Here is a 23,974-nt window from a genome sequence, read left to right on the forward strand (position 1 = left end):
ATTTCACGATAAAACACATTTGTATCAAGTGTAACAGGTCAGTATGAGTGCGACCTTGATCTTGCTCACATGCACTTCCGTTGTGGGTTGCCTTATATATTTCATCCTGCATAACCGGAGGCGTGCGGCGGCGCATCCCCGGCCACTGCCTCCTGGTCCAAGGCCATGGCCAGTTGTTGGAAACCTACCGCATCTAGGGCCGAAACCCCACCAGTCGATGGCGGAGCTATCTCGGGTGCACGGGCCCTTGATGCATCTGAAGATGGGATTCGTGCATGTGGTAGTGGCGGCCTCCGCAAGCGTGGCGGAGCAGTTTCTTAAGATACATGACGCAAACTTTTCGAGCCGGCCACCCAATTCAGGAGCCAAATATGTTGCATATAATTATCAAGATTTGGTTTTTGCGCCGTACGGGCCACGGTGGCGCTTGCTGAGGAAAATATGCTCCGTTCATCTCTTCTCCGCCAAGGCTTTGGATGATTTCGTGCACGTTAGACAGGTTACTTGATCATCTATCAGTTCCAAATTAAATCTAAGTTAACTGAATATAATTATTTCTATAGAGTAAAATTCAGGTATGGGCCGGATTTGAATTATTATGTTTTAAAAACTATCAGATGTATTTTGAAGTCGAGGTAAGGGCCATAAAGGAGGAGTTGATCTTCTCTCAATCTTTTGTGTCTTCATTTATTTATGTTTTGGGATGACAGAACCGGCCACGACTATTATCTTCGGAGTAGAGGGTTGTCTAAGAGATCATTTATCAAATGATAAAGACACGTGTCATCATTTATTCATTTACATAGGTGGAACTTATAGAGCAAACCAAATCACGCCGGCCTACCTTAATTTTTATCTTCACATTTCGTCAAGTTTAATTGCAATACTAACCACATATTAAGAATACAAATATTTTTTTATACCATAAAGATTTCAAAGGATTTCTAATGTAAATCAGGAGTATAGATTGTAATTGATGCACACTTAATATTCAGTTATATAGACCATCATCAATATACTACTTTGGGGCAAGACGATTTTATCCAATGAATTGATTGCCATAATTAATTAATGGTTGGTACGCAGGAAGAAGTGAGAGTGCTCACTCGCGCTCTAGCGCATTCGAGTGAAACGCCCTCGCACCTTGGCCAAATGGTCAACGTGTGCGCTACCAACGCGATATCAAGAGTGATGCTAGGGCGGCGCGTGGTCGGGCACGGGCAGGGCGGCGGGGATGCCAAAGCGGAGGAGTTCAAGGCGATGGTGGTGGAATTGATGGCTCTGGCAGGTGTCTTCAACATCGGCGATTTCATCCCACAGCTTGAGAGTTTGGACCTTCAAGGGGTGGTCAAGAAGATGAAGAGGCTCCACTCACGTTTTGATGCTTTCTTGAGTGCCATCGTTGAAGAACACAAGATCGACGGTTATCGTACAAATGAGGGATACGTGGACTTATTGACCACGTTGATGTCTTTGAAGGATGTTGATGATAGCAAAGGGAACAGGTTGACGGATACAGAAATCAAAGCTTTGCTTTTGGTAAGTACAATAATTGTATGGTATCTCCAAATGTTTCAAGGCAGTTATAACAATGATTTTGTAAGAGTCCCAGACTATGCTAATTTTTGCCCCGATGTACATGATCCCACATAACTTTTACGTGGGATTCATACATCTAATGGCTCTCACCACATTACATTTCCTTTATTTAGATCGAGCTTAGAATATAAAATTATTGCAGAATTTATTTGCCGCCGGGACAGACACGACATCTAGTACGGTAGAATGGGCCATAGCGGAGATGCTTCGCCATCCAAAAAATTTGGCCCAAGCGCAGGAAGAACTCGACTCGGTTGTTGGTAAGGATAGACTCGTGTGCGAGGGTGACCTAGCTCATTTGACTTTTCTCCAGGCCACGGTGAAAGAAACCTTGCGCCTTCATCCTTCTACGCCTCTATCTTTGCCAAGAATTGCACAGGAGAGTTGCGAGATCAACGGTTACTTGATTCCAAAAGATTCCACACTTCTTGTTAATGTCTGGGCTATCGGCCGTGATCCAGATGTATGGGCCAATCCACTAGAGTTTCGTCCCGATCGGTTCTTACCTGGTGGGGAGAGGCCCAATGCTGATGTTAGAGGGAATGATTTTGGGTTGATACCATTTGGGGCGGGTCGTAGAATATGTGCGGGAATGAGCTTAGGAGTACGCATGGTTCAGTTGCTGACCGCCACGTTGATCCATGCGTTTGATTTCCATTTGGTTAATGGACAGTTGGCCCAAAACCTTAATATGGAGGAAGCTTATGGGCTGACATTACAACGGGCTGAGCCTTTAGTGGTATACCCGAAGCCCAGGATGGCACCTCATGTTTATGAAGCCCAAGTTTGATGAATGATTATAAAATTTGAACCTTTTGAGCTATTATTGTAATTTGTGGGGTAAGTGTCAACACCCTTGTGTTGTGAACCTGGTGGGTTCAAATCCCATTGTAGTAGAAAAAAGTTAAATATTGTGGTGTAAGTTTTTCTTTTTGGATGAGATTTGAACATCTTTTCTTGTTTCTTTTTACTTTCTAATTTTCATATAAAATTTTCCAGACTATATTCGGTGAAACCGATATTGAAAGACGGACTAAAAGGAGATTTTGGATACTCAGCTATCCTTGTCCATAGAGTTGGCACAACCTTTTCGATTCAACCAAGTTTATTTAGAACAAGACTCACAATTCAAGCGCCAAAAAATATTATTGATAATTTTTTTTTAAAAAAAAAAAAAACGCCACCAATAAAAGGAAGGGGAAAGCAGTGATTGTCAAAATTTACTTGTAAAACTCTTCAATTCCCAAGTCGAATTATGCAAAACCCAATGTAAAAGCAAGAGTTATTTCATGAAAATATCAAAACGTAGCATTTACAAGATAAAAATTTGAACTGGCCTGAACAATTTACAAACTTTGTCACAAACGTTATCTATTTTATAACTTGTCCATTCTCCGCCCCACTTTTTGTTTTTCATTTTCAAAGGAAAAACTTAAAGAAAGAAATGCGTTTCCCACGTGTGTTTAACCTATTACGATTGAAGTTTCCTACATGAATGAATGGAATTCTAGCGGGGGCCGGCATGTGAAATATGGGACGAAATGGAAGAAAAGACTCAGCAGATGTGTTTGTCAGCCGCGTTGGCGGAGCTTGGTCGCCGCAGAAGCTCTATTAGTGACTCTGCCTGTAATCAACACCAACACGGCCAAAATCTCAATCCCAGACAGAGAAACATGATGCATCTAAGACACAATCACTATTTTTGAGGATAATTCAGATGCAGTTTCTAAAACCCAATCATTCTTTCTAAACTGAGACCTCAAATCAGCAGGTCTTAGTTTAATGTGTATTAAACAAATAACAAACACTTCAACGGCGTACCTTGATTGTGGTGTATTAAAAAATTAAGTGCCGACAACTCTTCCAATCATGCATCAATTAACATAACAACCAAATTCATTACTTTCCCATTATTTTATACACAATAATTAATCACCCTAGAAGTAATGCTAACTTCTTGTTAATTAAGACCTTTCAACTATTATTATCCAACTAACAATCTACTAAGTAGGCATATAGGTAGGTAGGTTGGTATAACCATCTCGTTATTTTTCTCTAAAAAATAATATTGAATAATTCAAAATACATCTATCGAACCAATCCATTTCATCATTTACAATTTCTTATACTGAATATCATCAAGATCTTATCAACAAAAAATTAAACTTACATCCATAACTTTAATTCCAATCACAATACTCAAAATCACCAACTCATTTGACAAAAATTAAACTTCATGCTACTCGTGTCTTTGACATCATGGGTCTTACCCGGTTCACCATCGTTATCGTGAAGCTGTTGTTCTAATTTTATAGACATTTCGCGAAACAGTCGCGCTTTCATCGCAAAATACTTTTATAATAAAATTATAAATAATTATATAATTTGAAAAAAAATTACAAAAAACGTTCCGCGACAGTCGCACAGCCGTAAAATTGTCGTTCCGTTCCACGATAACAAAAAAATCACCAAAATTTAAAAAAAAACGGTCGTTATAGTCACACAACCATTTGAACTTAGAACTTTGTACGCAATACCAGAAGTTCCAGAACGTCCGTTCCGGCTGTTCCGCGACCGCGAATCATGGTTTTACCCACAATGTTTTATATACATACATATCACCTTTTCAAGCTAACGTTTAGTAGTGATTTTCCCAGGAAATGATATCGAGTTAAACCATGCACATCCAATTAAATTAATATAATTATATTTGAAATTGAAATATAATTAACGAGCCACCTCGAAAGACATAATTTTTTAATGAAATTTATATTTTGACGGTCGGGTTTCAAGGTATTGGGACTTTGAGCTTAATTTTACCTTTCGTTTGGCGCGACTTGTCCCGGTCTGCGACAAAGCGATCAAGGGAGGAATGGCTCCTTCGCGGGATACCATTGTGCGACACGACGAGCAATCCTCGCACAACCGCAACAATATCGACACCGCTATATCCTTCTGCCGCCGAGTACCCACCTCCACCATCTCCACCACCACCGGAATTCCACCTTCCTCCACCAATGCCGCCCTCGCCTCCGAAACAGACACCAACAACATCATCACGAACGCCGCTTTATCCACCATGTTTGAACCCAAATCCGCCATCATCTCCACCAGTGGCTTCATTATTCCGGCCTCCACAGCTGTCACCTTGTTCTCCCTCAACGAGCAAAGCGAGTACAGTGCGGTGCATGCGTCCTTCTTCCCGCGGAAACTCCCGCCCTCTAACATGCTCACCAGCGGCGGAATCGCGCCGGATAGCCCGATAGTGATTATATTATCTTCGATTTGTGACAGTCTGAGTAGTGCACAAGCAGCGTTCTCTCTCGCAGTAGAGGTGCCAATTTTCAACGCGCGTACTAACGGTTTAATGGCGCCCGAGGAGGCTATCTCTTCCTTATTTTCGTCACATAGCGACAGATTCAATATCGCGGTGACACCGTACTCTTGCAGTTGAGCATCGTTCGATGAGATTATGGAAATGAGGGGTCTAATTGCTCCAGCTTCAGCTATTTTAATGCGGTTCTCGGGATTGTTTTTGGCAAGGAGACGAATTTCCATAGCGGCTTGCTTTCGATCATCTACGTTGCTTGAATTCAGGGCGGTAACGAGATGTGAGATTATCTCGTCGGAGTTATCGGAAGCGCAGGCATGGAATAGGCTTCGACTTTTTCCGGAAGCGGCGGGGAATTCGCTGGATCTGTCACTGTTGCAGTCGCTGAAGGTGGATGAATCGTCGTTTACGAGGGTGATATCGGCGAAATAGGTAAAGCTTGATGGAACGGAATCAGTATCCATCACCGGGTAACGGAGGAATTCGGTGGAGAAAAGAAACGACGGGGAAGAATATAAACAAACAAGAGGAAAGGTAGGTAGAGGATGGGGATGCAGGGAAAGAGGGACACGTGCGCGACAAATATCAGATTGCTCCTCTCTTTAAAAGCGTGCGGAGAAACAAAATATTTAAAGTCAGCCCATTGGGAAAGCTCAAGTCTTCCAGCATAACCATACCTGCGATGACATTTTTAACTTGGTTCCATAAGAAGAAGAAAACAATTCTTTTTTTTAGTTGTTTGACTCAGCTTTTCGACAGCAAATTGCTTTTCAAAAACTTTGTTATACTTGCATAAAATAATAACTTGTACCAGGTACCTCGAAGCCCACCCTTTTTTTGGCCATGTACTTTTTGTTCAATGTAAGATGCGCTTTCGAAATAAGTTAAATCTGATACATAAATCATTTACCAATTGCATTTGTAGTCAATCATTTCAAGTTATATTTTGATTCAATAGAATTTTAAGTTCTGTCCGGTTTAGATTAATATTATTTATAATCCACGCTTGACATCCACCCAGATCAAATTTATATATCCAAATGCAACATTATAGTAGTGCAAAATAAATGCCTCAATTCGAACTTGAAAGAGAAAGGACCGAAAGATGGCAAGTTTCAAATGTATATCCCTCAACGTTGATCAAATCGTCTCCGCAAATACAAGCGTTCATTGTTCCTACTACACAAATACCAGGACTTTGAATAAAACAGTGTCATTAAATACTACTGTGTATGTAAAGATTCCAAAACCCGGGAAATTTGAAACACAAAACATCGCTTTCCTTGGTGCATCGAAACCAGCACTATTATAATAGAACATGAGTACCATCAACAACTTTAACATAATCAGACCAATAAGTTTCGTATCTTAAGTGCAAAACCGTAAAGAAGAAACTCCGTCATGAAGACTAAATGACGGGCTCTCAACATATGCAGCAAAACATGATCTACCCAATTAAAACAAGTTATGATGTCGAGCGGCAATGGTACCAACTTAAAATTAAGGAGCCAAATGAGAATTAATTATAACATGACTGTTCACGCTCCTAACGAAAACTAAGGAAAAATGACGGTCAAAATTAAAATATCGGACCTTGTTTCTCACCTCCATTTTTTGTTCAGCCTCTTCTCCCTCTTCCTTTTTCTTCCCCATCTTCCTTTACTCACAAATACATATGATTCTTCATCATATTCTTCATCGTGCTCATTTTCCGCATGTTTGAGTTCATTGGCATCAATATTGTCCCGTTCTTTGTCCATAAATTTTATCTCCGAATGATGAACAAATTTCACCATGAACGGCTCTCGATTTCTTTTAAGAAAGTAGGCACTCTCGCCTTAATCTTTGAGTCATAGGTTATTTTTATCCCAAGGTAAACAAAGGATTTTTGACGTTTTTTTAGTATAGTTTAGAACAAGCATGGACGGTTGTTTTAAGAGGTAGAGGTGGCGGGCTAGGGCTTGGACTGTGAGAAAGAAAGAACATATAGAAGTCATGAGTGGTTATGTGAGAAGAGATAGGAGTGAGTGGTATGTGAGAGTTTGTTTATTAATATACAGACGGAGGCCATCTCCAAAGCTGCAGGTGCAAGCCAATATTCTTCCTATTGCGGTTGACCCATTCTTGTACGCATTTGACGCAGTGGTGGTCCCTTTTTTAATTTTTTTAATTTATTTATTATAAATATATATAATAAAAATTATAAATATTATTTAAATAATAGTATAATATTTAATTTGATATTTAATAATTAGATATTAAATCATAAAAATTAAAAAATAATAATGGTAAGTTTCAAATGTATATCCCTGAACGTTAATCGAATCGTCTCCGCAAATACAAGCGTTCATTGTTCCTACTACACAAATACCAGGACTTTGAATAAAACAGTGACATTAGATAGTACTGTGTATGTAAAGATTCCAAAACCCAGGAAATTTGAAACACACAACATCGCTTTCCTTGGTGCATCGAAACCATCACTATTATAACAGAACATTAGTACCATCAACAACTTTAAAATAATCGGACCAGTAAGTTTCGTATTTAACTGCAAAATCGTAAAGAAGAAACTCCGTCATGAAGACTAAATGACGGGCTCTCAACATATGCAGCAAAACATGATCTACCCAACTAAAACAAGTTATGATGTCGATATATTAAATCATACAAATTAAAAGATAATAATGGTTGATTTTTAAAATATTTATTTATTTATGTTAATTATTAATAATTAAAGACTAATTTGATTTAACTTAAATATTATTATTTAAATTTATAAATAATAAAACATTTCAAGAATAAGTTGGCTATGGATGTTGTAAACTTAAATATTATTATTTAAATTTATTAATAATAAAACATTAGTCATAATTTAAAATATATTAAATAAAATACAATACTTAATATATGTAAAATAAAAAGAATGTTTCGAGAATATTCTTTTTGGTGTAAGATTTGAAATAAATGTGTTGGAGATGAATGTTGTATTTGGTGCAGAAATCGCACTATTTTAGTGTAAAAATTTGAAACAAAATAAACTTTGTGGTTGGAGATGATTTAAAGAGATGAAATCACTTTATTTATGGTTATCATTCTACTGGACACTTCTAGATACACGTGCATCATTCATGTAAGGCTGCGTTTTGTACCCTTGATAAGGTGGGTTTATGTTTTTTTAACCCACATAATCATATGTTTGGTAGGATTTTTATTTAACCAAGTTAATATCTCCTATAAATGATTAGGTTATATTAATTGGGATAAAATAATCACTACTCTTCCCCTAGAATTATTTACAACTCTTAATACATACTATTTTTCCAATTTTACCCTTGTTCTATATCCAAACTCACCACAACTTCCGACCACCGATCGCCGACCACCCCCCTCCGCCGCCGCCGCCGCCGACCACTTCCACGGCCGACCGACGCCGCCGTCGGCCGACAACCGTCGCCTCCGCCGGCCGACGACAACCGCCGCCTCCATCGACCACTCCCATGGCCGACAACCGCTGTCGCCGCCGCCGACCTCCCCCATGGCCTAACCACCGCCGCCGTCGTCGGCAGACGACCACCGCCACCTCCGATTATCAAGGTGTTCAAATTGTTTCTGTTTCACTCTATCCGCAAATACAAGCATTCATTGTTCCTACTACACCAATACTAGGACTTTGAATAAAATAGTCACATTAGATAGTACTGTGTATGTAAAGATTCCAAAACCTAGGAAATTTGAAACACAAAACATCGCTTTCCCTAGTGCATCGAAACCAGCACTATTATAACAGAACATGAGTACCATCAACAACTTTAACATAATTAGACCAGCAAGTTTCGTATCTTAACTGCAAAATCGTAAAGAAGAAACTCCGTCACGAAGACTAAATGAAGGGCTCTCAACATATGCAGCAAAACATGATCTACCCAACTAAAACAAGTTATGATGTCGAGCGGCAAGGGTACCAACTTAAAACTAAGGAGCCAAATGAGAATTAATTATAACATGACTGTTCACACTCCTAATGAAAACTAAGGAAAAACGACGATCAAAATTAAAATATCGGAACTTGTTTCTCACCTCTATTTTTTGTCCAGCCTCTTCTCCCTCTCCTTTTTCTTCCCCATCTTTCTTTTCTCAAATACATCTGCTTCTTCATCGTGCTCATTTCCCGCTGCGTGCTCATTTTCCGCATGTTTGAGTTCCTTGGCATCAATGTTGTCCCTTCTTTGTCCAGAAATTTTATCTCCGAAAGTTGAACAAATTTCACCATGAACGGCTCCGGATTTCTTTTAAGAAACTAGACACTCTCGCATTTATCTTTGGGTCATAAGTTATCTTTATCCCAAGGTAAAAAAAGGATTTTGAGGTTTTTTAGTACAGTTTAGACCAAGCATGGACGGTTGTTTTATGAGATAGAGGTGGCGGGGGCTTGGACTGTGAGAAAGGAAGAACATATAGAAGTTATGAGTGGTTATGTGAGAAGAGATAGGAGTGGGTGGTATGTGAGAGTTTGTTTATTAATATACAGACGGAGGCCATCTCCAAAGCTGCAGGTGCAAGAAAATAATCTTCCTATTGTGGTTGACCCATTTCTGTGCGCATTTGACGCAGAGGTGGTCCCTTTTTTTAATATTTTTAATTTATTTATTATAAATATATATAATAAAAATTATAATTATTATTTAAATAATAGTATAATATTTAAATTTTATTTTAATAATTAGATATTAAATCATAAAAATTTAAAAATAATAATGGTTGATTTTTAAAATATTTATTTATTTATGTTAATAATTAATAATTAAAGACTAATTTGATTTAACTTAAATATTATTATTTAAATTTATAAATAATAAAACATTTCAAGAATGAGTTGTAGATGAATGTTGTAAACCTAAATATTATTATTTAAATTTATTAATAATAAAACATTATTCATAATTTAAAATATATTAAATAAAATATAATAATTAATATATGTAAAATAAAAAGAATGTTTCGAGAATATTCTTTTTGGTGTAAGATTTGAAATAAATGGGTTGAAAATGAATGTTGTATTTTGTGCAGAAATCGCATTATTTTAGTGTAAAAATTTGAAGCAAATTAAATTTTGTGGTTGGAGATGATTTAAAGAGATGAAATCACTTTATTTACGGTTATCATTCTACTGGACACTTCTAGATCCACGTGCATTATTCATGTAAGGCTGCGTTTGGTACCTTGATTAGGTGGGTTTATGTTTTTTTAACCAACCTAATCCTATTTTTGGTAGGATTTTTATTTAACCAAGTTAATATCTCTTATAAATGATTAGGTTATATTAATCGGGATAAAATAATCACTTATCTTCCCCTAGAATTATTTATCCAACTCTTAATACATCATATTTTTTCAATTTTACCCTTGTTCTATATCCAAACTTACCACCACTTTCCACCACCGATCGCCGACCACCCCCCCTCCGCCGCCGCCGACCGCCGTCAGCCGACCACCATCGCCACCACCGACCACCTCCACGGCCGACCGACACCGCCGCCGGCCGATGACAACCACCGCCTCCGCAGGCCGACGACAACCGCAGCCTCCGCCGACCACCCCCACGGCCGACCACCACGGCCAACCACCCCTAGAGCCGACCGCCGTCGTAGCCGCCGGCCGACGACCACCGCCACCTCCGACCGGCCATCACACAGTCGGCCGACCGCTGTCGCAATAGTGGAAGGACAATTTAGTCAATTCATCAAAAGATTCTAAATTATCTCATTTTTAACAATCATACCAAACATAATATTATTTTATCATTATATATTAAATTTCTACTTCAATTATTTTCTTTATCATTTATCTCTTAATCATTCATAATTTTATTCTCCAACCAAATGCAGCCTAATTATACGATCTTATACCATTCATAATATAATTTTAAATATTATTTTAGTAAAATAAATTAATATTGAAAATGAAAATATATACTTAATAATAGTTGGCCTCAGAATTTATTATAATATATATATATATGTGTGTGTAATTAATTGTGAATGGATCAATCACGGTTCTCTATGCAAGGGACAAACAACTTCTCATTAGTTCACAGTTGTGTGAGATGTTATTGTTCGGACAACATCCTATTTTTATGTCGGTCACAACTTATATCTCACAAATAATATATCACTTACCTGGGTATTCCCAGCATATTTGCATGTATTTTATGGCAATAATAAATTTATCTACCTATATATATAAGAAAACATACACACTTCATAATAATCTTATTGGTTATAAAAAAATTATAGAAAATTAAACATAGCAACTATCATATTATAAATAAATGTATACCAGTAAAATTTATTTATTCACATTAAATATTTGACGAGCCATAAATACCGCATAGCTGCTGGTATACATACAATAGCTCCAAATTATATATTTTTGATGGACAAACATGAAATAAAAGTATGCTTGTCATTTTATTTTATAGTTATTTAATACTATATATCGTTGTCAGAATGACTGAATTATAATATGTCCAAATTATTTTTTATCAGTGTGGACTGAAGTTTACTGTCAGATATATTGATATATACACCATGTTTCTGCAAAAATCATTCCTATTTTGGATCTGCATGGTAATTTTTTAAATCTGAAAGAGGAGTGAGAAACCAGGAAGATTAACATATTTGAGCAAATGTAACCTGCGTAGGAACGACTAACTAGGCAATGCATTTAGTCATTTTTTTAAGATGTCACGGTTCAACCCAACAATATTATAACATAACAAGAGTATCATCAACAACTTTAACATAATCAGAACAGCCAGTTTCGTATCTATATGCAAAACCGTAAAGAAGAAACTCCGTCGTGAAGATTAAATGATAAATGACGGGCTCTTGACATATGCAGCAAAACATGATCTTTCTCCAGAAATATGGCAGTCACCTCCAAGATGTGTTTATCACGATGATGGTCTTCTGTTCATGAAACTATTTCAAGCCACCTCCAGCAAAACAGGAGGAAGAGAGAACTTTCGACTGAAACCTTAAACAATCCCCAACCCAGCCACTAAGCCGTTGGAACTAATAAAAGTTAAAAACTATCCCAATAATTCTTTGAAGAAAGAGTGAATAACTCAAGAGAAACAAAGTTGTAACAGTATGGGTTAAACTTTTCCTTTAAATGCAAGACAAAGTAAATAAGTGAATAAACCAACTATGTATATATGTACAAGAATCTGGTAGGCTACAAAATGTAGGGAAAAATAAAAATATAACTTGACAACTCCTTGGTAAGTTACAAAAGACCTATACGACCATTCCCAAGAAGGCTACCCCCTCGGCTTTTTCTTTGGACCACCTTCTTCAGCCAATTCCTGCATGAGTACACGATTAAAAAAAATGCTGAATGATTGCTTTAATCAGATTTATCCACGAGTCAAGTTATCAAGGCCGATATAGAATAGAATATTTTTCATTTGCGCAAGCATGCCACCAAACCAAAGAATCGGCGAGATGATACATTTATAAAACTTTTGGGGCAATAAAAGACTAAGAACTATTTTTGGGGGCAGGATTATAAATTCTTCCCTGATTATGGTGGCATGCTTACAACCACGAATTAATGACATCAAAAGAAAGAACATAAGTTCAAATCACAAATAAAATTAGTAAAATGTCTTATCACCGCAGACTACACTTAAGGGGTAACATAATCATGATTTCGAAAAGGTTTAGAAACAATTTTTCCTCAATCATAGGCATCATTGATGACCATAACAATAATATGATATTCATGAGAAATCGATATGTTTGAGAAGTTAGTGACATTGAGTAGAGAGGAAAATTTGTAAAAGTGAAGTAAGCAAGGCCATAAAACTTATTACAACAGTCATACCCCTTCAACTCTTGTAAAATCGTCAGGTGGAATCCCATGAGAGTCAGACTTGCATTTAGCATGCACTATGGGACCTAACTGCGACCTGTCCATTCCTACTGTTGACCCAGCCGGTGCATACATGTATACAGCCCCCTTATACATCCATTCTTCCATCTCATCACTGTAAAAATCATCAAAACGCTCTCCACATAATGCACAAGCATTTTGGTCCTCGTCAGCAGGAACAGCCATTTCTTCGTTCTCCTCCTTTTCCACGGCGTTCTCAGGAGGCAAAAAACCTGGAACTGCTTCTGTCCCCAATGCCTCCGCACCATGGAGCCACATACTTACACTTACAAACCACTTCGGAGAAGGCTTTGTTTTACGGGTTTTTAACGTCCTATTCTTGCTAACATGCCAATCCATATGCTTGCTGTGCTCTTCTTGGCTCTTGAATCGAAGACCACAAGTCGTACATTGCCTGGGAAGATCACCATATAAAGCAGTTATTGCAGATTCATGCCGCATCTTGAGACTGTCTGGATCAAAATCCACTCCAACAGAATCCTATTTGTTGTATACAAAGGATGTGAGAGGTTTTGCTCGATTAGCTAATGAGATATAACAGGATATAAATGAGGACTCGATCACATACCCGGTTTGTCAATGATATCAAACCTTGAGCCACTAAAGAACTAAATAAAGTCGAAAGCGGGCCCACAGTTCCAGAGTTAGGAGTCCCTTGACCAAAATTTAGACTAGGTATTGCAGGAGTTGTGCCAGGACGAGGACCCCCAGGCCCTGATGGCAAGGCCGCCCCAGGAATGTGAAATGGCATATGTGTGGCACTCAACGACAAAGGTGGATGCCCACCAGGAAATAGATTAGAAGAGGCCAACCCAATAGGAGGACCATGCCCTTGTAAGTATCCATAGTTTGGACGTGGAACTTTTGCTTGTGATGGGGATGAAGCTGTAGAAGGCAGGAGCAAATTTGGTCTAAACTCCTGAGACAGTAAAAAATTAGGTTGCAGAAAAGAAACTGGTGCATGTCCTTGGAGATTTAAAGGAACTAATCCAGGACTCTGACTGGAAATTATAGGCATGTTCAAATGTGACATGCTCGTCATACCACTCGAATGTGTCCCAGAATGAACCATTTTATTCGAACCGTGATCAACAATGATATTGCCAGATTGGTTCAAGCCAAATTGGCCCATGTTTTGCAATTGTGGGGGAAGAGAAGAAACTGGGGTTAGAATGTGTGAACTCGACAACTTTGCAGGATATCGTGAATTAATTAAAGCTGCAGCGGCATCAGGTCGAATCTCAGGAGCTGGAGAGTCATGAGCAGAACTAAGCTTGGATACAACACTCGAGGACACACCAGAAATCCCATTCAATATTGGGAAATCACCTAATATCGGAAGCCTTTTATCAGTAGAAGTAAAATGGCTTCTATTTTCTAAAAATGAACCACCTCCGTTAGCATTCACACGACTCTGAGAATGCTGTGGTGGTAAATTAGGAGGGGTAATAAGACCGATCAAATCAGTAGGGGGGCCAGCAACATTCGGCAGGACTCCAGCAATCTTGTTGATAGCTCCATGACCAAGCTACAAAAAAGAAAAAGAGAAGAAAATATAATGAGTTAATGTTTCAAAAATCACCAAGAGTTGCCATGAAAGAGTAACAGTTGGTGTGCCCGAGTAAGCGTGGGGTTAAAGCCTGGTATCGAAAAAGTAAATAGCTATGAGAAAAAGTTCAACAAAAACATGATAACTAATTACAAAAAAGGTCATAAACATAGAAATCATATCATAACAAAAGGGTAATATTCAAAGTTGCTAGGTCGTTAGTTATAAACCACACACAGATACAAGAAAGATCAAACATCCTCAGAAAATAAATCAGGCCACTAGCAATAGAAAAACATCTATTCTTAGTTTCCTATGAAATCACCCACCAATGGAACAATGGTGTTTGACGGGGTCATATCTTCCCAATCAAATTCTTCTTCTTCTGTGTTTTGCCATGTTCTAACAGCCCCCTTCGAGTCAATAACATTGGCGTCCAACTGCTCTACCGTTTGATGTTTGGAGGTCAAATTTCTCTCTCTCTCATCAACTCCATAGGCACTAATCAAAGCTCTAGGACCTCGAAGATCAACTTCATTGTTATAGTTATATGCAGCAGAAGTTTTAAGATGGTGATTGGATTTTCCCAGCCAATTTCTCGTTTGCAATTCACTGCTTTCCTCCTCTCTGCCTAATCATTCGACTGAGGCCATGATTAATCCCCAACTTAGATGGTGAGGCCCCAACAGCAACTCTCCTGGGAGAACTATCAACGGTAAACTCATCAAGTGAAGGCACTAATGACCCAGTATTCCCAGCTCTATATGCAGAGGACCGCATGATCTTGGCAGCTGATGGCAAAGACTTTTTTATTGCATCAAAACTGGAAGTTGCATTGTTTGCACCACCAGTTGAGCTTGCACCTTCAACTCCAACCTGCAAATTGAATAGCTCAAAATTGTAAAAACATGATCATCGTACTCCATGAATGTTCTTTATTGTTGCAGATTATGTTCCCTCCATCTGTCATCAGTTATATGAACTTTCCCAGTGTGCTAATAAACATAAGTTTTACATTCCCAAAGCTTTGACAATAAATGCATTTAGAATCATTAGTACAATCACAAATTATGACAACAAATAAAAAATATCTGAATGTCTCGAAGAAAACTAACAAAAAATGTGTAGTGAAAAATGAAAATGATCTGAAGAAGTGAGATAGATGAAGTGCTTACTATATAAAACAAAAGGCACAAAAAGCCAAACAATAAACTATTAAAACCCGTGCTCAAAAAATTTAGCCTCCAAATGAGCAGTATAACATTTTTGCTATGTTTAAGAATTAAAACTATTTTTGTGTGTAATATTGGCTACTTGGAATAAAAGTATCTCTATTAATTCTTGGAAACATTGACCACATCAACGGGGAGTTGTAAAAAACATAAAGCGATAATACTTGATGTCCACTTGTCAAATAGTATTTCAATGAAAAGGACAGCCCAGCATACGGAGTGAGGTTCCTCAAATGATGTACACAACTTTCACTTGCAGAAAGACTAAGCATGAATTTCCATAAATACATTTCGGAAAGACCTACCAGCAACATAAAAATAAACTAAAATAGTTTTTGGGCCTCAAAATAGTCACTCGTCTACTACAGTGAATGAAGCATGTGCTTCCACTATTACAAAAAATGCAACAAAGAGAGTATATCATTGCAATCAATCCAATTTACTCTTTCCTAGAATAATAATACTGGTGAACCAAGGATCAATCCATTTGAATCATAAAAATGAAATGCATTAACAATGTAACAAGGAATCATCGTAAGCAAGAGAAAAGACAATAAAGTAAGAGACAAGAAAATTCAATTAAAGCTTACGGGGCCTACAGTTGAATGACCAAGCTGCCGTCGTGCTTCCAAATATTTTGGATTCACGTGTATTCCATGCGTAGGTCGAGGAGATTTGGAAGTTCTCAACGAACTCAATCTAGGAGATTGACCACTTACAGAAGGGGAAAACTGTAACTGTTCCTCAATCTTGCGAAGTACTGACACTGGGAACACAGCTGACCATGTACCAAAAAGGTGGCGCATCGCAGGGTGCATATTGGGGTGGACTTGAGCATAGGCCTCACAGAAAACCTTTTCGAAATCAAACGCAAATAGGAAAACACAGGCATATTAAACAACATTAGCTCAACATGTCATGCAAAATAGTGAGGCATATAATTCAATATTCAATTCTTTTGTACTCACCTCAGGCAAGTGGACAGAGAAATATTTAATATATTCTTTGCCTATGTTCTTCACAATACTGTCCAAAAGGTACAAGGAAGGCAGCTTTTGATCGACAGGAACCTGGAAGAGATAAACATCAGAGAATCGGAAGTTTTTAATCCACACAGTGTATGAACCTTCAATAAGTACGCTGAGATGAGAAAGAAATTTATAAAAGCGAGTCATCGTAAAAACAAATAATACAAGTGCATGATAACAGGACACAGGCACAGATGGAAATTGACAGTCCTAACTATATAGAAACTAAATCTTGATCGTGGGCGTGGGCGTGGGCATTGACTCATTGGACAACAATTCCTCAAGTGAAATGAGACTCTATGAATACATACATGATCAATCTCTATAATGTCAACTCCTCTTAAGGAAACCAAAATTGGCAGGTTTTATACTACTTGAGCTCGTAGCATACATATTCAAATTCACTATTTAAATCAAATAAAATTTTATTTCTTACTCAGAATGAGATTAAAACCATAATTTCAACTCAAAATTTGCAGATCTGAAAGTGTATGGCTCTTGCAATGAGACAATTCATGTTAGTTTAGTTATGTCAAAGTTGGTAGCTTGGTTTGGTTCTCATACGAAGTGACCTCATGGTTAAATAAGACTTATTTGAAATTCTTTCCAAATCTTCAAATCTGTGCTACCAGACACTTCTATTTGCTCTATTTCATTCATTTGTGAGATTGCCAGGCTCATGATATTTTATGAACTAAAACGAAAATGAAATAATTAAAAATAAAATAAAATGGAAAAAAGAGGAAGAAATATAAAAGAAGCTTTAATCCATGCACTTTATGCTCTACAACTCCATTTGCTACAAACCAATACAATGAAGACTACCAAATCAACATATTTACAAGGAACTCCAAAAGGCTGTCGAGGATTCCAAAGGTACCCTAGATGCTATACCTCGATAATCCGGTAACAAATAGCTTCAGCAATGCCCTTTGCATGGGCCCTCTGCTCACCCGCAATTATAGTGAGATCAGTGATTGTGGGCTTCGAATTAAATGTAAGCTCTGACAGAACGATCTCATAAAACCGTACAATTTCATCCATACTTAAAGGTGAAACTGCTTCTTCGCCAAGGCCACCAAAAAAACCAAGTTCTTCCTCCCTATCCCTCACCATTGTCCTAAATCGATCCAGAATTATCTGCGGCAAGGGTTTCATCCCAACGGCTTCGTTTCGATTTGGTGGTAGCTTGTTAAAACCTCCGTTGCTGATGGGCACAGGATTCTGAAATCTCGAAAGATTATCCATTGAAGGATAACTAACAAAGATGCTAAGAGGAGAAAATCGAGTAAATTGGAAAAAAGGTGTTTTAGTCCTCGCGGAAATTAAAATTAGGGTTTCGAATCAGCGTTCGAATATAAACAACAAAAACAGAGGAAAAATTAAAAAAATTCCGCTATAGAAAATTGGACACCCAACCGGAAATTCCACCGCACGAAAGTCCGCAACTTTCTTCCTGTGGCGAGCTCTAGGGCGTCGTCGAATATGAGACAAGTACCGTAAGGGCTGACGAAGAAAAGAGGACCAAAGGAGGACAAAGGGGGGACGCAAATGCGGCGGAGCGCGCGGGGGATCTGTACCGAACCCACCACTACTAGAAAGACGGCGAAGACGAGCGGGGGGGTTTATGGAGGGATGATGTGAGCGGGCCAACGGTCTGTACGTCATTAGCCACACACATAAATACATTGTACATAATGTACTCTACGCTCGCATTGTGTTCGAGTGTATTCATTTTAGAAATATTTATTTAATATATGATATGGATCAAGAATTAATCTTATTTATTAAATATATATATATATATATCAAGATGATCTTGTACTAACAAATGTTGGTATCATGATATGATTTTTTATTTAATGATGAACATGTTTGTAGCTTATTTTTAACAATTTAATATTGAAAAAACTTTTTATGAGATTGTTATACAGATTAATTTTGTGAAACGAATCTCTTATCTGACCCGATCTATAAAAAATATCATTTGGATTGTTTGTGAATACAAACTTTTGCTTCAACTTTTATGATTTTTAACCAAAACTTGAACAAGTTTGAGATTTTTTTCTACTTACTTATTTTTATTAATAATTTAAAGTTACAATTTGACATGTGTATCTTAAAAAATTTATCATATTTTACAATTGCTTCTGAATTTTTTAAATATTTTGGAGATTTTTTTATAATGTATATATATAATTTACATTTTAAAAAATTCAGAGCAATTGTAATCACCAATTGGATGTGATGAAATATAGAAAAATTGTGCATCCAATGAGTGAGTGACATCTCATCGGTGCTCACATAGGTGTGCACGGTAGGTGTGCACCATATTAAAACTATATACCATATTAAAACTATATATATATATATATATATATATATAAATGAGTGAGAACCAAAAGTAAGAACGGTTTGGAAATAAAAGTTTAACCCTAATACAAACTAAAATTTGACTGTTTGCAGAAATTTTTTTCCAAAATTAATTTTTAGTAAAATGACACATGAATTAGTGATTGTTGATTAATTTCAAATGCACCAAAAACAAATTCAATTATAAATTAAATTATTCCATCAAATGCTACTAAACGTTCAGAATTTTTAAAAAAAGACAAAATTTTCTGTACTTGAGATCCAGAACAAAGGCTGTAAATCGCGACACAAGGTAGGGTTATTTACATAAACTTTTTCTCACAACTTTACAATCGAAGACAAATAATAAGTTAAATTATTCATTAATGATCGTAATCTAGAATGGAAAATGGTTTGTGATTATGAAAATAATTTACATATATGAGGAAATCAAACAATTCAGTTTTATTTTTAGTTCTTTTCACACGTTTCATGCCGATTATTATCCCCAGTTGATGCGCACTTGCTCCAGAATCTGCAAGAAAAAATTAAGGTATTGTGCACACTAAAAAGCCCATGTATAATTCTAAACTACTAATTCTGCGTATGCATTGCTTGGTTAAGCGACAAATATGTTATTTTGGTTTAAATATCAAAACTTAAAAAATTACATCTTCATTACAACACATAAGGGATAATCTAGAAAACTGTCGGATTGTGTTTTTGGTTGGCTTGTAAATTTGGAGAAAACATATATATTGTTAGGCTACAAGATTTTAGGAGTTCTTTGAAAAAATTTGTTGAAGATAATGAAGATCACTAGTTTGTCGAGTATTTCAGAAGGATAGCAAGATAGATCGCTTGCTTGTCGACTTTTTCAGAAGGGCTCCTGACATGAGAAAATCATGTGGAATTGGCATTTGTACTATATATAATTTGCTCAAATTTCTAATACATGACACATTCGGACTCAGTTGTAATTAAGGAATGCCTACGCATTCAATTACCACTGTCAAGAACACTTCAGATTATTTATTGTAAATTGAAGTTTCATTATGATTTATAGTATTTTCATGGAATACGTGGTTACACATCATTGTGGGATATAAGATAGATACTCTACTAAAATTCTATACTATACTATATTATCTATACTTCTATACTATATTATTAAGTGTGAGGACATGATAATAACTACCTAAAGAGGACACTAACTTTTTCTTCCAATTTTACCCTTATATGATACTAATATTACACTTTTGTTTTTTGTTTTTTTTTTTTCTCAATTTCAACACACAATCTTCCAATTTTACCCATATTACACTTTTGTTTTTTGTTTTTTGTTTTCAATTTCAACACACACTTTTATTTTTATTTCTTTTATTTAAATAATTCAAATATCAATTTAGTCCCTCCACAATTTGTCAAATTTCACTTTAGTCCATCGATAATGATAAAAAAAATTGTACACACACGCATCGCGTGTGCAGAATAACTAGTAGTCATTAAAGTTTGCAAAAGACAAGAAGATGGTCCAATACATTGCGAAAATAAAAACTGAGAACACTTACATTGTGCAGTTTGAATTCAGGTAATAAGAGTAACCTCATCCCATCTGCCACTGCAACCGAATAAGATCAAATTGGTGTATCATTACCAGAACATCATCATTCTTTTACAAGTGCACACCAAAGGACGAAGTCCAGTATTCCGCAAATATAGTAGAAAATGTTTAAGCAATTATCGAAAGGAAAATAAAACTGTTTGAACATCTTAACCATTAATTTCAAACGCAACATAAACAGAAAATTGAGAGAAAATAAGAATATGGTAAAATGTAATCCGTGCAACTATGACAGCGAAAAGAAAAAGATTTACAGATATATTTATACCTTAAGAACTGGTTCGCCTTGATTAGTATTAGCCTTTTGTTTTGCAGCAGCTGCTAGCTGTGCTTTTGCAGCTCTTCCTGCTGCAGATTGCTCAAATTGTTTTTGCCTGCATTCATAGCAGGAACAAGCATGTCATGCCGAGTTAACAAGAGAATACAGTAGACATCAAATTACTTGCTTGTGCAGGAGAGGAACATAAAGATGTGCCAGATAGCTGGCTGATGAGCTGGTTACAAGCACAACTAGTTTAACAGTCAAGAAGCCAGTAGAACTATAGATGAATTTGAAATATAAAGAGCACATCGTAGGAGAGAATTATGAACAAAGGAAACTGGAAAAGACGATACAAGATTGCCAGGTTTTTCACTTCTTTAAGCTAGCCAACTGAGAAGCATGAATATGGAAACACATGTATTATCCAGATATTCTAGTTGCTTAAAGAAGAAGAACATGTGTCAAATCTTCAGATGCATCTCATCAAACTTCATATGCATAATTTCCAATTTTATTAATAAGTACAGGGGCCTGGGAAATATGTACATAGGTAAACAATGCACAAACAGAGTTATCTGCCATCATAACGTACCGAAAACAGTCCTGCTTAATTACAGATGCTTCTCAGTTACCACAAAAAACCCAATTGTTTTCAATCCTCAAATAATCCACAAAATGCATCAAAATGGATCTTCCTAAAGGTTATTCATACTCCTTTCTGTCTATTTTATAAGCTCTTATAAGTTAAAAGTCTTTAATCGTACAAGACGTTGCTCAAACAGCCACCTAGGTAAGTACACGAGCCCACATGGCATGTAGACCTTTCAGAAAGGAAGGTGGTGGTCAAGGAAAACAAAACTTTCAGTCCAGTACTAAGAGAGGAAAACATATAAACCTATGAACTCCATAAGTATCTCCAAGTCAAGTTTCTTACCTCTCTCTTTGATAGTTTGATTATTAGAATTTTTGAACTTTATCGAGTAAGGATATTATGCATCTGATTTTTACCTTCATGTAAGTTTGCAGAATTTACATGACCATGAAAATAAAACTATTTAGAATCCTCGCCTATTGTAGTACGACCCTCCATATAGAATTTGCCTAGGAAACAAACCAATTATTGTGTTCCACAAGTTTGTTTCTAGGTGAGATCTACAGAGAATAAGATCTAATAAGAACATCTAATTTGATTTTGAGCTCAAATTAGTAAATCTATCCCCCCACAATGAAATGTCAACTGAATTATCCTTTTTTGTACCAATTCCAAGATAAAAAATTATTATTTCTCAAGTACAATTTCATGCAAACTTCAGAAGATTATTGGATTCTCCACAAGTGCATGGAGAGAAAAGTATCTCAGACTTGGTGATTTTCTCTATGCCTAGTCTTATCCCCTTTACAATAGCTTAGAATAGCTCATAGCCTCGCACTGTATCAGTCCATTATCATCGATGCGACATCTTAACAATTAACAATAATGCACACTCAGAAAATTTGAATAAATTGAAAATTAGAAATTAAATCTTTTTCGAAAAATTAGAAATGAAATTTTAAATGTTTTAATTAGATGCCACGGCTGAATCGATTACACGAGTTCAATTTATTTATCATGAGAAAAATATCAATCCTCGCAAATCCCATCTTGTTTCCCAGAAAATATGAAAAAACAACAGAACAAGCTGATACCTACACCCAGCAAATACAACCACAAACCAGACAATACCGAAATGAGCCCTGAGACACACGAACGGTATTGATCAACTGTGGCACAATTCACATCTTCCCTCGCGAAAACGTATTCCGATTCGATATCAGCAATAATAAATAAATCGTAAACTAATCAACGTTCAACGCAAAGAAAAGCATAAAAAGTGTACCTTTTCTGAGCAGCTTCAGCGGCTTTAGCGCGGGCTTCTTCAGAGGCCAAACGCTCTTCTTCCCTTCTCCTTTGTTTACTCCCTCCATCGAAGCAAGCGAAGCAACCCATCTCTCCAGTTCTCTTCTCCTGTCCATTTGATTATATATAATTTTTATAAATATAACGTGTAAATGGAGCAATGCTGCAATGGTTAGTCCTTAATTCGGGTTTTGACGGGCTGTCTGTTTTTTTTTTAAAAAAAAATTAATTTAATCATTTGGTCCAATACATAGGCATAAATAATTAATAAATTGTGAAAAATTAATAAATTTTTTAAAATATGAAAAATTACAATATAATCATTTATTATTTTTTCCATCAAAGTTAGTTTGGAAATTCATCGAATTTTTTTAGAATAAATTCACTTAAAAGTTAAAGAAATTATATGTTAGGTGTGTTTCATTCGGTGTAGCATATACCATTGGTGTGTGGTTCCAAAAAAATGAGACGGTTCCAAACCAAATGAAGGGCTACGATCCATCGAGTGAAAAAATCTAATGTTTAGAATAATATATTTTTTTTAAGTAGATTTCCCTTTGATTTCAAAATACCAAGATTTACAAAAGTCATATCATTACAGACAAAAGAACCAATCTTTATAGGACAAACATTGATGTAATTCAGATGTTGTCATCGATGAAGATCTTGAATAATGAAAAAAATGAGTTATTTGTGTTAGTTATACGTTGACAACGTCGAATAATAATCCCCTAATGAAGTGGACAAAAAGTGCCTAATTGATGCAACCACTGGTGCTTCCAAAGCAAGAGGTGAGATCTTGTCAATGCATGAACTACATTGGCAGTATCAGGTTCCAAAATGCAGGCTTACCATTGAAAGCACAAAGCCATTAAAACACACGTATGGACAACATATACGTCAATAAGATGAGGTGAGAATATCATGGAACAACAACGAGTCTGTGCAAACAAATCCATCTCGTGCAACAAAACCCACACCAAAAGAAGGAAGATCAAGGATCACGGCAACATTGACTTTAATTTTAACCACATCTGATGGAGATGCAACCCAACGTGATTGTGGTGACTGAAATAATAAAAGATTTTAGATAAGATCCAACCATTTGAAATATCTTATATTCGTATATAAGATTAAAAAT

At 36.5% G+C, this 23,974-nt stretch overlaps 3 protein-coding genes and 1 pseudogene across 3 annotated transcripts; 1 reads left to right on the forward strand and 3 right to left on the reverse strand.

Annotated features, from left to right (window-relative positions):
* LOC142524675 (flavonoid 3'-monooxygenase-like) lies at positions 1-2,563 on the forward strand. Its single transcript, XM_075628728.1, has 3 exons — positions 1-499; positions 1,087-1,539; positions 1,742-2,563. Exons 1-3 carry the CDS (start codon positions 44-46, stop codon positions 2,387-2,389), a joined length of 1,557 nt encoding a protein of 518 aa, XP_075484843.1. The 5' UTR covers positions 1-43; the 3' UTR covers positions 2,390-2,563.
* A 333-nt stretch (positions 2,564-2,896) lies between these two features.
* Positions 2,897-5,605, reverse strand: LOC142525620 (uncharacterized). Its single transcript, XM_075629949.1, has 2 exons — positions 4,420-5,605; positions 2,897-3,223 (listed from the first exon to the last, which is right to left on the reverse strand). Exons 1-2 carry the CDS (start codon positions 5,392-5,394, stop codon positions 3,155-3,157), a joined length of 1,044 nt encoding a protein of 347 aa, XP_075486064.1. The 5' UTR covers positions 5,395-5,605; the 3' UTR covers positions 2,897-3,154.
* Positions 5,606-12,123: 6,518 nt separating this feature from the next.
* Positions 12,124-18,404, reverse strand: LOC142524217 (polyadenylation and cleavage factor homolog 4-like; annotated as a pseudogene).
* Positions 18,405-19,325: 921 nt separating this feature from the next.
* LOC142525624 (uncharacterized) lies at positions 19,326-23,001 on the reverse strand. The gene is made up of 4 exons (XM_075629954.1): positions 22,814-23,001; positions 20,943-21,048; positions 20,622-20,671; positions 19,326-19,585 (listed from the first exon to the last, which is right to left on the reverse strand). The coding sequence occupies exons 1-3, from the start codon at positions 22,921-22,923 to the stop codon at positions 20,657-20,659; spliced, it is 231 nt and encodes a 76-aa protein (XP_075486069.1). The 5' UTR covers positions 22,924-23,001; the 3' UTR covers positions 19,326-19,585; positions 20,622-20,656.
* Between the last annotated feature and the right edge of the window lie 973 nt (positions 23,002-23,974).

This window comes from Primulina tabacum, chromosome 14 (genome assembly GCF_025594145.1).
Source record: "Primulina tabacum isolate GXHZ01 chromosome 14, ASM2559414v2, whole genome shotgun sequence".
Classification (NCBI taxonomy): domain Eukaryota; kingdom Viridiplantae; phylum Streptophyta; class Magnoliopsida; order Lamiales; family Gesneriaceae; genus Primulina; species Primulina tabacum.